The sequence below is a fragment of the Macrosteles quadrilineatus genome, unplaced genomic scaffold (assembly GCF_028750875.1).
Source record: "Macrosteles quadrilineatus isolate MER2022 unplaced genomic scaffold, UCM_ALF_1.0 Scaffold_1__1_contigs__length_201487025, whole genome shotgun sequence".
NCBI classification, from domain to species: domain Eukaryota; kingdom Metazoa; phylum Arthropoda; class Insecta; order Hemiptera; family Cicadellidae; genus Macrosteles; species Macrosteles quadrilineatus.
The window spans coordinates 19512818-19529505 of NW_026542594.1; the positions used below are offsets into that span (position 1 = coordinate 19512818).

Consider the following 16688-nt stretch of genomic DNA (forward strand, 5'->3'; position numbering starts at 1 on the left):
TTCTTTCAAAAAAACTGCCGCCATTTTGAAACGGAAAAAGATAACTAATTTTGGTTTTCGCCAAAATGTTTGTCTATCAAATACCTTTAAAATGATGTATAACATGACATATGTTTACATTTGAAAATTCCGAGATTCGAACTAGTGACCCTCAGTTTTTGGCACACCCTGTATTTGAAAAAAGTTAAAAATATTTTTACGTTATTCCTTGGGGTCGATTTAGTTGGAAATAATTTTATTTCATCCTTGTACGTTAAGCCGTTTTCCAGTAATCGATTTGAGACACCTCTCGAGGGACACCCTGTATATTTATAGATAAAACCCCTGAAAAAATGTATATCAATTACTTGGAAATCCGGTTTTAACTAACCAAATTTAAATTTACAATATTGTATCTTGATATGATTTCAGGAAGTCTCAACTTTATTGCAAATAAAATTAAGTTTCAATACAATTAATTATATAAAAAAATATATATTAAACACATACAACTTAAAAATACTATCACATTTGTTATAATATCGTATTCTAAAAGCAAGGCGACTGTCTAGAAAAAGCATATAATATTCACTCGGCAAGATACTCACTCGGCAACATAATATTCACTCGGCAACATTTATAACTTCACTTTGATCACAACATAAATGCAATCTGTTTAACTAAATGTCATGACGAGACCTTCTCTGGAGGACCCCCCTACCCCCACCGACTAGCATCTCAGGGTCCTGGTCAAAAACCGATGAGAACCTCTTCTGCGAAGGAGTGGGAGATTGTGGGAGAGCCCCTCACGTCGATTTAAGAAAAATTATAAAATTAATTTTATCATTTTTAATTATAATACTAAACCATCATAACCTAACTAAACCAACCAAACTTGCTGATAATATAAAAAAGATATAAGATAAAAACCAAATAAAGGTTTACAAATCGAAAACAAAATATTTCTGTTCATAAAATAAAATTATATATGCCAAAGATTCAAACAAAAGATGTACAGTTAGTTAAGAAGTAATCACATTCTAAGCAAATCCTTTGACAAAAAGTTAGAGTCACCGGTGGGATTCTATCTGGCTATCTCATGGACATCAGCCGAGTACTCTATCCACTATACCACGAACACCAATGGCTGCACCAGGTATCGTTGCGGTAATAGTGTTCCCTCAAGAGAACACGTTCGCCCCACGGCGTGGTGGTGGGGGGTTGGTCCTCCGGAGAAGGTCTAGTAATGTCATGGTAATAGAGTACAGTAATGTAAAAAATTTGTATAAATATTATTTAGAAATGTAAAATAAATCACAAATTATATCTGCAAACCTAATAAGACAATATAAACAACAAAAAATATAAATATCACACAACAAATTGCAATGTTTTTTAAATATTAATTGCGAAAACCACTGTCAAATATATTATAGAAAATCAAGGCAGTATTAATTAGTTAAATTATTAAATTACATTGTATTTCAAAACTTGGGAGTTATTCGTATAAAAACTTTATTACCAAAATGAAAGACAAACATTTACACAGAGATGACCCTAGCTAAGCTATATATGGTGGAAAATATTGTATTTCAAGATGAACAACTTCTAGTTAAGTAAGTCAAGCAAAATAAAAAATAAAACACTGATAGGTTGATTGCTAATTTGTCTTAGGGTCAGCCCTGTGTATACTTGACTATAAAGTATCTTCTAAGCTCATTTATTGAGTTAGGTGTACATTGTATGAAACATGATCTCAATTTTAAAAGTTCATGAATAAGTGAAAGTACTACAAGTAAATAGTGTTTTCAAATGTATTTCTATAAAATTACTTTAATTGTTATTACTATGGAAGGCATGGAAAACTAATTTATTATACTTAGGTTATATGAATTTCAAAGATTGAGAATATGTTTCTTGTATTATGCACTAAGCAAAACCATTTGTAAACAAATATTAGAAAAAATATACATAGGGCCTACTATTATTTTTAGAACAAGAGAGAAGTAAGATGTGTGAGAGACCATAAAAAATGATCGAATGTCAATAATACAGAAAAAAACTTACTAAAACAAGTGATAGTAAAAAGAGAGCTTAGCTTACAACCTAACCTATAGTTTACGTTTACGGTATCACTAAGTGCTGAACATCGAGTACATTACAGGCAGGTAAGTGACGAATGGTAGACCCAAGAACTACGGACTTGTAATCACGACACCATGTCATTTAGAAAATGGAGCAAACATAACCAGACTCGACTTTGATATTTTCAATCAAATTACATTTTTAAAGAAGCTTGTTATTAATAGTCCTCAGATGGTTAGAATTAGGCCTACACCTTATATCTGTTACTACAAAATCCCTATATTAATTTTCAACTTTTTACACAAATTTGACTTCTACACTTAACTGAATTTATAGAAGGTAAAGAAAATGCTCTCATGGACAATGTTTCCCACCTAAAAAGGCATAATAACAGCTTCCTTGTAATTGTAAAATTGTCCTCTGATTTCTACAATACAATTTAACAAATCTACACATTTATACATAATTTGCCTCCAGGATTGATCTATTGACATAAAATGAGGTTACTAATCTCATTTTATGTCAAATCGACACAGTCTCTTAGTACCTTGAGTCCAAACCAAAACATCATCAATGATGAAAATGGATCTTTTTAGTTTGTTTACCACTGCTAGTGTTCTGGTGTTTCTTGCCCACCTCCAATCAGCTGATTTTGTGCAAGGAAAGTTGTGTTTCAGATTAACAGTATAAATGTTAAATTTTCCTTAATTCTGGAATTTATTATTACTTATTGTATGGATGTGAGTAATGGAACTTCAGCAAGATTGACTTTGACTATACTTATAACTAATTATGCATTTCAAATAATTTTTGTTACATATTTGGAATACCGTACTTTGTCATTGGGTACAAACCTATTTTTTTGCACTGTAATACCGTCAAATAAAAAAAATGTTTGTATGGGTAAATTTATTAATTACCAATCAAATCCACAGATTAGCAAACAAGTAATTTTTCAGAAATCTCTCTCTTGCTCATATTTTGAGTTTTCTTGTAATTTTTGTTTCATATCAAGTTCAAGTATTGACAACAGGTTGGAGTTGGAACATTTTGTGAATAAACACAACTACAACACAAACATTTCAGCAGTAGTTTGAAAACTATAAAGATCCATTGACATTACATGTATGCTTATATTAAAAATACAAAACTTACATGGCGCAATAATTCCAAAAATACAAATCACATTTGACTAGGAGCCTTGTACAAATTTGCAGGAAGGCAATAGGGGATCTTTTGTCAACTCACTCCCCATTAATGTTTATAAAATTTAGTTTCCTATGTTTAGAATATAACTATAGTTATGTCATGGGTTATTGGAAGTGAATTGGCAAAAGTGAATAGGTGACAAAACTGCTGCCAAAAGCTCCGTTTGAAAGACTGATCAGTGTTACCTACTCTCACCGGCTTGAGAAAATTATTTTCAACTAATTTCTTAAACATATCATTTATAAAGGATTCTTTTCAGAGATGATTCTGAAAGAAAGTCTTTATTATTTAACCGAGTAAGTCATCTTTTTCATGATGACAACGTCTAGTATTGTAGTCTTATTATATTTATCACTTGTTAGTCTGGAGTTGATAAAATAAAAACAGTCAGTAAAATAAGGAGAAAAAAGATGTTTACTGGAAAACTGACCACCATGCTCAGTGGTGTTAAATTTGTTTGTGTGGTTAAAACAATATAAAACAGCTTGTGTAACCTATGAAAACAAATTTAAATTGTTATTACACAATATCAAATGAATTAAATATGGTTTAAAATGAGCACTAAACAAAATAAAAGAAAACATAATGATCAAACTCAAGTAGGCCTATCAGTGCTCCATTATGCAACATTTCCCTTAATTTTGTCATCTTAATTAATTTAATAGGTTTAAAAAAAAGAATGATCTCAAACAAGATTTTTGATCTCAAATAAGGGTTTTCTATCCGGTGTTGTAACACTGACCAAGAACACAGAAACAACACTGTTGAGCAGCGACAACAGAGAGGCACTCTCTGTCAATGATGATAAGGCCTCTCGCACTGAGTATTCCTCGGCAATCAACAATTATACTGGGCACTACTTGCGTGGTATACGAGAGCTTATATCACCCAAACCAGCATGAACACCTTCTATGGCTCTGTATATCCTTTATATCAATAAAACTGAATAACCTCCAAACAGCAATTTCCATTAACTTTAGATAAGACATAATCTTGAAGAGGTTGGGTAAATCCTAGGCCTACATTTAGTTTTAGGCAATACAATTGTACACTATTGACATCATTCACTAAGACAATTTATGTGAAACAGTTTAAGAGGGATTTAAATTTAGATGCTCACTAATCAGTTGTACAGTGTTGTAGGAAAATCTAAGCTGGAGCTTTGAAAGATGAAAGCTTTGATTAATAATACAGGCTAGTATTATTTTCCTTGGTAGTTAATTCTGAGTTAGAGGGACACATTGAACCATCTTTTGTTTATTTTGTCATCTACTAGTGTTGGCCGTTGGGTGCTTATCAGTAACGCTTAACAAGGTGAACTAAGCTCTCAGCTGCCACAAAAGTCGGCGCCAAGCGTAGACTAACGCTACAACAACATTGGCTCGTGGAACCAACAAGTTTTATACGTCAGTCAATTTTGTTACAATCAGTCGCAAAAAGTCCTCAATGCTTCAAGGAAGTAATACTTGAAAGACCATCTCCACAAGTTATTGCAGTAAAAACATTCTTCAGTTTTTTTGATCAATTACAGAATCTGATGAATATTAAATTGCTTTAAACATTTGTAAACAATAAACAAAAGAAAAAAAAAACGTTTACAAATTATCTACATGATTGACTGATACACGAGCTAGGCTTTCATTTCTGACATTTGGCTTACAATACATTGCATTGCATGCTTTACAACACTATGTAACAAAATTTAAATAATAAATTTATAACATTATGAATAGCAAAACTAAAAAAGCATCATACATAAAACACTATCAATTACAATACATGTGGATTCCAAAGTAGATTTGGACTAATTTTTCCAAAACAAGCAATATCAGCAGTTAGGTAAGCCTGCAGTGATTCGCCAAACAAACCAAAATAGTCTTTTTCAATTACTAGAAAATATAACACCGTCGCAAAGATGGTTTTCCAATGTGGCACTTCCTTCGTTGTGTAGTCAGACGCGGAAAGGTCGAACGACATGGTTGTTGTTGAGTCGTGTGGTTCTAAAGTCGTTGGCGTTCTCGTCTGGATCGCTCCAGCGACTCTCGTCATGAAACCCTGGGTTGAGGATGATGTGAGGAACCAACTCCATTACCTCCTCGCCTTCAGTGATGACTGTACAATGGACAAAGACTGCATTAGTCAGGGAAAATAAACATTGACATTAGTTGAAACTAGGCAAGATGTAAAAGAGCATGAAACATTTTTTGGCTCACCCACTGCTATGATTAAAAGAAAGACAGATTTGTGAGAAAATAATAAAACTCTCAAGAGCTGTACTCATTCAGAAGCAAATTCAATGTTAGTAATCGTAAGAGAATAAGCAGCAAGAAGACAACAAGTAGCCAATACATATTTTTAAAGGTAAAAGCAAAAAGTGGATAGCGAAAGGAGCACAAGCATGAATTGAAAAAGTGTTCGTTTGAACTTAAGTGATTATAATCAAAATCATGCGACGAATATATATTATGTAAAAAAAATGTCTTTAAAACTGTTAAGTAAGGAATGAGAAATCTTTGACATGCATTAACTTGTACATTTATATTGGACATTGTATAAGCACAGGATACCAAAATCTTTGTCTTATAGAATAAAGATATTGACAAATTACATGCAAGTCATTGAAAAAAGGGACAGTGCATACTATTTTATTCGTAGGATAGTATTTCAGGTCGATTTTAGCCATGTGGTTTTAAAATAGGGATGTGCGAGTGGTCGAGTATTTCAGTAACTGGCTCGACTCAAACTTTTTAAAAACTCTACAAGTCAAGCTTCTTAATGAGTTTTCTGGAAACACTTATATTTGTATAGTATGGTGTACAATGTAGTAGGATGAACAAAAACACAGGATTAACATGAGCTTTTTTTCTTTCCAAGACTAAAAAAATGCATGCGACTATTTCATTTTAATTAAGCAGTAGCTTAGATCAGCGGTTCCTAAACTTTTTTCATTTTATTATTCTGGTATTGAACAATTACCCTGATAAGTCACGATAAAAACATGTTTAGTGTTTGGTCTCTTTTCGCGACCCACCAAAATGGCTCCTATAGTTTGGGAACCCCTTGCTTAGATAGTTCCTTTTGCAGCAACGGCAAATAAGTTAGATGTGACGAACAAAGATCTTGGTCATTTGACTATCCGTACATTACTACAAGATTTGAAATTTTTTTAAAGACGACAGACAAGGTAGGCTATGAGTGTAAAATTAGTCATCACTCATTATAAACATAACACTATTGTATATTGAAATGAAATATAAAATATTTATTTACAAAGACAAAGTTAGGGCCACATGGTCCTTTCTTACACTTAAGGAATAATCCGTGTTATGTTCTCGTAGACTCAATTTGACAAATTCGTGTGAATGAAAAATTTTGACTTCCTTTGTCACCTGAAGAAAGTTCCCTGAGGGCTGAAACTGCAGTAGTGTATTACTACTCAAAGGATCACCTGACAGTTAAGGTATTTAAACCATTTATTAATTAACTGAAGCGATTTGAAGGCTAACATAATTAAATAATCTGAGGATATATTAAGTAACACCATTAAAAACTGCATTAGATTGATTTGTAAGAATGTAGTTCACTGGTCAAAGACAAGTAACTACTGTACAACAATTTATATGATCAAATTTAATTCATGCCATAGAGCATAAATACAATTCTCTAAGCATTTTAAGTTAAAATGCTTATTTAACATAACATTATACATGAAAATTTATTTACGTTTGGTGTAAGGTTTAGTTTTATAAGGTTAAGTACAACGATAAATTAATTAAAGTAAAAAGTCTTTTAATTTGAATTTTGGAAAAGGGCAATATTGTTTTTCAGCATTGGCACATTGGCAGTGGCATTTTTTACATTTTTTTATGAATACAGCCATTACACTGGTTTTGTACCTTGGTCTTACGACAGTAACTAGATGTTAGGCCCAATTCACACCGAACGGACGTCAGGCGGAGACGTGGCACGGACGAGGCACATACGTTGCAGTGACGTGGCGTGTACAATGCACACTGAAGAGACGGTGAAGGGACGGTACAGTGGAGAGAAAACTTGTATGTAGACTAGAAGCTTTGGTTTTTGCTTATTTCTGTAGTTATTTATGTCAACTGAATTAGTTATTTCTGTCGACTGTGTCAATTAGTTTGTACGACTGTGATCGTACAAACAAAGGAATTTTTTAACTTCCTGACAAAATCTGTGATTGAATTTAATGTCGTCTCGCATAGTAAAAAGAACAAGAAACAACTCACAATTACTCTAAACACAAAACAACAAACAACGTTGGTAAGTACAATATTTGCAGTCCGAACAACGGGCGTGCTACGGACATGCCACTTCCGATACGCCAAGAGGGACGCCGAAGCGACGTGGCGGTGGCGGGAGGGCGGCCGCCCGCGCCACGTCACTTGTGTGTGCATTGACCAATTTGTTTACATGGGGAGGCGAGGAACGGACATATGTCCTCGCCTCGTCCATGCCACGTCTCCGCCCGACGTCCGTTCGGTGTGAATTGGGCCTTAGGAAGCATTACTAATCGATAGTTCATAAGATATGTATAATTTTGATTAAAGATAAAAGAACGGTTCTTGCACTGAAGTGTACATCAGATTTATGCTGCAATATTCATACAGAGTCTGTGTAAATATTGTAATTGAAACTTACTTAAACTCAAAGCTTTAATTTAAATGAGTTTGTATATACCATCAGTATCACAGAATAATATGTTAAAATGTCTTAATGCCCAGTAACTGTGTACCAAGTTAAGAAGCTCTATCTTTATTACTTTTTGAAATATTTAACTGTCATGGGACTTTTTTTGTATACTTCCATAGCTAATTACTTGGTGACTTTTTAGAGCCGCTGGTGTAAATTTCTAAAATAATTTTTTTGGAAGTCTAAAAGTTTTAAACATTGTTACGTGAAAAAAAATATTTCACTATTTCCAACAGTAGAATTCCTGATATCCGGCCTCCGTTTTACCGGTCCTCAGTTTATTCAACAACTTCAATATAAACATGTTTGTTTTGGTTTATTACCGACACGTAGTTGCAAGCACTAGTCTTACGTTTGCTTATATTCTAATTCACTCCTCAGTTAATTACTAGGTCTAACCTCTGAGTTTGTTGATTATTTTTAGTGAGGTTAGTAAAGTACAGTAATTGTTTTATTTTGTAAAAAAAAAACAAGAAGAATGAAGTTTAGCAGAAAATTACTTATTATTTTACAGCCTAATGATATTCAAGGCCAATTTATTTTGAGTGTTTTAACCTCCATCATTATTTAAAATTAGTTTCTGATGTTATCTGAAACCTTTAATATTTAATTATTCATTAAATAACTACTTAAACCTTTTGCTGACAGAATTTTTTCACTTATCTAGATTCCTTGGTGTAAACATTACAGTGAAACAGTGCAACGTGTTTTCTTAGATTTATTAATTAAAAAGGAAAGTTTATCACATACAAGACATTCCAATACCATGCAATATTTCACAGGATAATAAGAGCGATTTTTTTTTTAAATTCCATGCTATGAATTACTTTAAGTTGTTTTATGAACTTACCACTTCTTTTGAGTAATCCGAACACACTTTGCTGTTATTTTTATGTAAAAACTAAAAAAATATCCAAGCAAAATCAAAATTATACTTAAAGAAGAGTGGGAAATTTATCCATTTTTACAGTCAAAGACGTTTTGACATACAAAGATAAATCAAACTAAAGAATCTGTTATACTCATTATTAAATTTAAATCCATAAGCATAGATTTTAGAAAAATCAGTGGGAGATTATTACTTTAGCAATGATAAGCAAATAGATATTTTGATTTCCTTTTGCTAAAAAGAAACACACACAGCTACAAAATTTCACAATCCAATCCAAACAAATTTGAGCTTTCAACAGTTGTCGAAAACACCGAATAGCTATGTCTGCTCATACTTATATTTCTGTGAGTTCAGAATGATTTCAAGTTAATTTTATACAGTTTATATACAGTTTATATTTTTAACAGTAAATATATAAAAGGTTTAATTTACCTGTTGCGTCAATTGATCCTTAAGTTATGAAATAACAAAGGATTCATAACTTAAGGATCAATTGACGCAACAGGTAAATTAAACCTTTTATATATTTGCATTATCTTGATCCAGAGGCTAACCCATCATGAAATTTTTAACAGTGACTTTAAAATCTTCAATTCAAATTTGAAAATGATATTGAGATATATAGCATTACTAAAAAAGGGGTTTTATACAGTAGATTGATGCTTTAGACTTAGAAAATGAATATTCAGTTTTAAATTCAGAAGAGGAGGTAAAGAATTAGTTATCAAACTGGTTTAAAAGCACCAAATTATTTACTGTTAATATTGATACAACTTTATCAATCTTTGTTAAAATATTAATTTTTTGCATGTTTTATTTATCACAAATGATAATTTACAAGGGATTTTCAGTGATTGATGCCGATTACCTTTTGGTTCTAAAAATAATGACTGAGGAAGAAAAGTTAATACCTCAAACAAAAGTTTATTCCACCTTCTGACCAATAAATGCCCTTTGATATAGCTGACCAAAGAACTTATGTGAAAAAAAAACAAATTTCATACAATAACAAGTTTATTTGAACAAAGCTTTACAAAACGGACAAAAGCATGACAACATTGATGACAGTACAATACTGAACAAAAAAACATCTCTATAAGCGGCTAAACATAGCTAGGAAGCTGATACAACCAACAACATAACTTGCAGTGCAACAACATAGGACAGCTAGGACTGTAACAACTATAAATGCAGTGTAGGAACAACTAGTCTAGCAAGAGACTAAGGCACGTTAACCCATTATTAGCCTGCAAAACTGGTCAAACCGATTCATATATATTGTAAAAACAAAACATACAAATTTCTAGGATATCTTAAATATTATCTTCCACGGTCATGTGGACGTCATCATCATTTCCCACCCATGGTAACAGAAAATCATCATTTTCCTCCGTGATCGCATCAAAAGCGGGAATTTTCTATTTAGAAATCTTTGCAGACGTGTTCTGCGATTGTGATAATAAAAGCTCATCTTGATTCGGCCATTTTTTTTATAAAATACCCAATAGTAGGCCTACAAGTATATAAAGTATATACAAAGAAAAATCCTTTATTCTTTAAAATAGTAATTTAATAAGTTATCACTTAAACTATAGCCTATCCAGCCTATTAGTTTTGTACTGTAGTTGAATGTACCTTATTATTAATACAGTTTTAATAAGAAAGTAGGATATCAAATTTCCATAAGAAATGTGGAAGTAATAATTATTAACAGAGAATTTTTAATATTATTAAATTGTCTTGCAATAGAGACAGGAAAAGGGAGTAGTTTGTTAAGAAAGAAAACAAATTTTATGCATGCTCAAAACTTTTAACGCACACCAACACCAAGTAAAAGTCAAGCAAAACTCTTAAGTCAATCACCCAAAGAAGGGACCCAAATGCAACCCTTAATGTACCAAAATTGCAGATTAATAGAATGCCAAAGTGTTTCTATGCCATTAATTTAAGTGTTAGACTAAGTGAGATAAATATTGGATCTATTTACTGTATTTAATTTCTAAGTGTATCAAACATTAAAACTCCATGAGTTTTTAATGTCATTTAACTTTGATCAATAAATAGTTTAAAAATGATATTGTTAAGCAATACAACTAAGGGCAATACTACTGAATTGCTATTTACATGGCTATAAAGCACTTTGGCAAGATAAGTTTTAACAGTGCCTAGCCTGTACAAAAGCATTTTATGTCAGTGATACTAAATATGCAAATAAGTTCACATCCAGATAGCAGAATGTAAATGATTTATACGGATGAAATCACATTTCAGAAGACTGCTGAAGATATGGTTTAAAATTAATTTACAAACGTCAACACAAAAACATACAAAATTAGGTATACTGGCATAGAAAGGAAATAATCTCTATGCGGAATTTAATAATAAAATGGACAATTAGTTTTATAATCACTGAGCACAAACTAATATGATTATTTAATAGTGGACATGCCAAAAACCATGCCTCATTGAAGTAGTTCACCCTCCAAGTGCTCATAGTTAGTTAGTAAAACAAACACAATGTTCAATGTTGCATGAACATTTTTGAAAGTTAAAAAATAAAAAGAGGTACGGTATTTAAAAATAGTAATACACCATGTTAGAAAAAAAACTCATCTTGATTCAACTTAAAATTTCAAAATGGCGGCCATTTTAATTTTTTAAACTTAAATTACTAAAAAACGGATTATTTTATGAAAAAAAAAACGTCTAGGAACACTGTTATTTAGCATTTTTAATTACCTATCAATCGATACCAAGTTCAAAAAGATTGAATAAGAAATAGCTGAAATATTACTATTTTTAGTTGTAAAATGGGGTAGAATGGGGAAAATGGGGCTACTGTCGAATAAAAGTATAGATACTTTAATACTTTTCAATGAAATAGCTACCATACAAAGTAGGTATTTTAAGCCAAGTAAGAATGGAGATGAGTGTAGGATGAGTGGCGCGATCTTGTAGTCTTGCTAGTGACTAAGGCCGACATATTCCTTAGATACTCGAGTTTGAGCTTTTATTGCAACGTAACCAGTAGACTTAGAAAAATACAAGTTACATCATAATTTTTCAAATTTATTCCTACGTTTATGTGTGTAGGTTAAACATTTTTATGCAGTTTCAACCCATCCTTTCAGCGGGTTGAATGAAAAAAGTACACGTTTTTCGACACTTTTCTAACAACGGGCGTCTTTAAATTTTATAACAAAAAACTACTGATCTAATCGTCATGAAACTTTCGACAGCCTTTAGAACATATACTTATAAAAAATATCTGTAAGTTTCAGAATTTTTCATCGATAAAAAAAAATTCTGCTATGGTTTTTGTAAAGGCATTTTATTGGGAATGTTGCTGGAAGTCAACAGTACCGGAAGGTCAAATAATTTATACTTGTGCCGATAGGTCAAAAACTACAATGTTTGCAGTGTCTGTAGGTCAAAAATCTCATTGAGTCAAATAATATAGTCTGTGCTAAAAACGTAGTCTATATTATAACAATTGACACATTGGGAATTTGACCTAATGCAACAGCAGTGTTAATATGACGAAATACGATAAAATATAAGTTCAGTTTCGCTGAGTCAACAGTGCCGGAAGGTCAAAAATATATTCTGTTAAAAACAATGATAGTCCTCTCGACACATGACTTAAATAATTTCGTGTTTTGGTGTACTTAAAGTTGTGCTAAAATTTTGAAAATTGGCACAGAGCTTCTTGGTTAGTCCTACTTGATGACTGTTTTGTTGGAACTTCAAACTATTTACCAATCTAATTACAAAGTAATTAATAATAATAAACAAATTAATAATATTAATATAAATTAATAATTAATAAGAAATCGATGATTACAAAGATTGCTTTAAAAAATAATTTAAACATCCTAATATTTTACTATACATATTTAATTAATCTGCCATCCTCGTACCGAAGAATTGAATGTATCAATGGTCACCATTACACATAGTATAAATAAGTCAACCCTAAGTATGTCTTTTAATTCGTTTCCAAATGCTGAATTTGTGTCACAAATGCTGAATGTTTACGGCTGTTATGTTAAGCAAATTATATTGTACTAAAAGCTAGCTTAGAAGGTTAGCGTCGGCTGCTAGACTTTTTAAAAATCTAGAAATTTTTAGATCGTCCTGTTTGCAGCGTCAAGGTTATTGTTACCTCTCTTAGGTGAAATATCTCTCGAACCAGAGTGTACCAAACATTTTTCCAAAAACGTAAACGTATGTGTAGCTTATAATTATTAGCATCAATTTTTCCATAGACAAAACATCTCTGACCAATACGTAAACTGATTCCGCGCTTACTAACTATTTCATGCCACAAATTTTGACAAAAGGCTTTTCATTACCTTATATTCGAAAAATAAACTATACCTATTTACAGTTTTGACCAAACAGTTGGCAAGAAGCATTAATAGATAAGCTATGTACCAAATATGATAATTTTAACTCTATTCTAATTATGAAAAAAACACAAAGTAACTAAAAGCGCGTTCTGTTGGTTGTGAGCATTGCAGGAGGTCTACTTTACACTGAATTGACGTTACTTTTAATTGCTTTTGACCTTCCGGCACTGTTGACTCAGCGAAACTGAACTTATATTTTATTGTATTTCGTCATATTAAAACTGCTGTTGCATAGGTCAAATTCCCAATGTGTCAATCGCTTTAACATAGACTACGTTTTTAGCACGGACTGTATTATTTGACTTACTGGGATTTTTGATCTACAGTCACTGCAAACATTGTAGTTTTTGAACTATCGGCACAAGTATAAATTATTTGACCTTCCGGCACTGTTGACTTTCTGCAACGCGTCCATTTTATTTCAGGTATGAAACAAGTAAGAAACTACGACAAAAGCTTGAATTAAAGCTCATCAAAAAAGATATAAATGAAAAGTTAAGTCACACATTAGCTAATTGGCATTGGATAATTAAAATATACGTATAATCAAAGCAGTTTTGGAACGCAGTAATGCGTGAAATTTGTACCGCTATGGATTCGCAGGCAGGGAGTTCTCCCCGCCGGTCCGGTTTTCGGCAGTTACAACATACGTTAGAAACTTTACATTGGAAATTAGGATTCTGTAGTCAGAGTGGAAATGTTTTGTAATTGCGAAGGATAGGTTGGGATATTCTGGAAAATATCGGAACTATAGTTCACAGTGTTAAGAAACCATTCAGCGAAAATAGGGTCATTTGTTCTTATGTGTTTAAAGATGTGAATTTTTTTTCATTGTCTGTGAAGTTGTACGTCCTTGTTGTAAGTGCACATCGATGAGACCTTAAAGTCAAAGATGAGGTACTGTTGTTTGAAGGTAGTCGCTGTGAAGCAATCCTGTCCACACAACTGGCAAAAAGACTTGGCCATCTTCGTTAAAATATGTGCTTAGCGTTACTTAACGTTTTTTCTAGATCCTTCAGGACCTATTATGAAATATGAAGCTTCAATTTTATTTCAAACTAAATGGATTACCTCATCTGTAGTGGCTTTCTGCTCCTCAACTACATATCCGTAAGCTGTTTGTGATTTTTTCCCTCGATAACAACTGGCTAAGGCGGATGATAGGCTTTGCAGTTTCTATCTTGCTGACAAAAAAGTTGCTTCTGGTTCCTTTAGGAAATCCTCACTAAGTGCGTTTTTTAAGGTGACACACAATTAGAGTATGTTAGCGGGATAGTAGAATTTGCTGATGATTGCAAAAATCTGTGTCAATTGTTTCGGCATCTGGTAGCAACTTTGAGCAGACTATTTTGTGTCTTTAAATACCTGTTGGAGTTTTTTTTTTTGCAGCTTCCTGAAAGGAGTAGCAAAGCATCCCATCTACCCTCTGAAAGTCCTCTAAGGATTTGGGCCTGCAATGTGGTGAGTAATAAAGCAGTACTCGCAGATAATATCCAATTCATTTGGTGTTATAATGGGACGTCCCACTGATCGTTGGACCACACAAAGTATTCAGAGACAAAGTAAACTGGTTGTCAAGGATAAAGTAAAAACCAAGTAGGCCTACAGCAAAAGATTGGGAAAGTATTTTATAAATCAAAGTTTTAGTCAATCTAATTCACCTAAAAAATAAAACAGAAAGTCGAATAACATAAATCAACATTTTAAATTAAAATTAAATGATAAAATGAATTGAGTTTTTTCAAGAAACTCTTAAAATATGAGTAAATCAGTAAATTATATATTTTTCCGGTGTAGCGAGCGGTGGATGAGATCTTAAAAATTATACCTTTTTCTATAAAAATGTATGAAGAATTAAGGAAATTATGGTGAACCAACAAAAAAAAAGCACTTTAGAAACTATAAAATACATAGATTTTTTTATATATAGATGTTAGTTGGTAATAGTAGGATTTGCCAATTATAACAGATTTGAATATCCACCAGCTTGCACATCCGCGTGTTTCAGACTTCCAGGGCTGACTGTAGTCCTAAGTCTTATTGACTAGTTCAGTCATACCCCCATTAACGTTTGAAATTCCTTAACGCAAGTCATACAAAACTGATGTACCGGTACAGCAGCAGTCGGCCTACACTATTGAAAACATCATGCAATGTTAAGTCCACCTCCAAACTCCTTTCACCCATTGCATATACTTTCTCCAAACGCTCTACTCCATTTACATCCGTCATCTGGTGATAAACTTGAATAGTGATTGACGACTGAAACACAGAAATATCATCGCAGGATTTATTCTTAGCGGGAACTGTTTTTGTTTACAGCATTTTTAGTAGTATAAGTCAAATAATTGTCGCATAGGGGGTGGGAACTAGCTAGCAGTAGTGAATGAAGTAAGGAACATGAGGTTTGTTTCTTAACTAGCTATTTAAACTATCTTGCCTGGTTTTTAGGGAGCTCTCGATAGAGACCTTAGTTTACAGAGGGTACTTGTAATAAATTTCACCACCGAGACTAAAAGCAAACAATTTACTTGACACCAGTAAAAGGAAACAGAGATCGGTTTCAGTCCTTAAATGGGTAAAGGAACTTATATTTGGTTAAGAATGAACTCAAAACTGAACCTTGAAAAATATGTTCCAAATTTGGAATCTCATCCAAATCATTTAGCATTGAACTTGTTCAAGAACTCAGGCACGGTTTATAGACTTGAAGAGTCGTTGGAGCCTAGACGTTTTAACTAATAAAATAATTTAAAAAATACAAAGAACATTTCTTAATCTCACTGTATACTAGATATTTAAAAAATTATAATCACTTTGGTATTTGAAAAAATATTTTGTGATGGTTAATAACTCTTCAGCGGCTGTTTAAAAATAACAAAATTAAAATTGCTCTCATGGCATGCAAATCCAAGATGGTCGTTTAACTCCCTTGGAAATCAATTCAAAACAACAAAGACAATTTTTAATCTCATAGAATAAAATATATTGAAATTATAATCAGTTTGGTGTTTTAAAACTATTTTTGGATGATAATTCACTCTTCAGCAGCTGTTTAAAATTACCCAAGATGGCCACTAGCGTCCAAGGACTCTTAAGCAGCAAACCCAATAGTCCGACGCTCTCAATTCCATTCTGTTCAGTCTCCGACTGGGTCCCCTATTCGTTCAACGGTCTCTGTCAGTAACCGACGAGAAATTAGATGTTTCAGGAATTTATTGTTCATTTTGGCTGCATTAGTAAAATAGGTTGTTATTTGTACATCCGATGGTTCTTTATTCGCATATTCCTTTTCTATAATAGTTAGTCCACAATTTGAGAACAAATCACAACTCCAATCCATAGTACTTGCATCACTGAAAGCATCAGAATATGTTCAGGCTGCTTTTATCACT

At 32.6% G+C, this 16688-nt stretch overlaps 1 protein-coding gene across 2 annotated transcripts in view; it reads right to left on the reverse strand.

Moving 5' to 3' along the window:
- Nucleotides 1-256: 256 nt before the first annotated feature.
- The window catches only part of LOC129004692 (protein turtle homolog A), a 49451-nt gene continuing 33019 nt past the window's right edge, over nucleotides 257-16688 (reverse strand). Inside the window, exon 7 of one of the 2 annotated variants that reach the window (XM_054433257.1) lies at nucleotides 257-5385. In XM_054433257.1, the coding sequence (XP_054289232.1) occupies nucleotides 5225-5385 (161 nt within the window). In that variant the 3' untranslated portion in view covers nucleotides 257-5224. Of the gene's footprint in view, nucleotides 5386-13621; nucleotides 16650-16688 lie in introns of those variants that run through there. The other variant, XM_054433265.1, reaches the window with a different exon arrangement.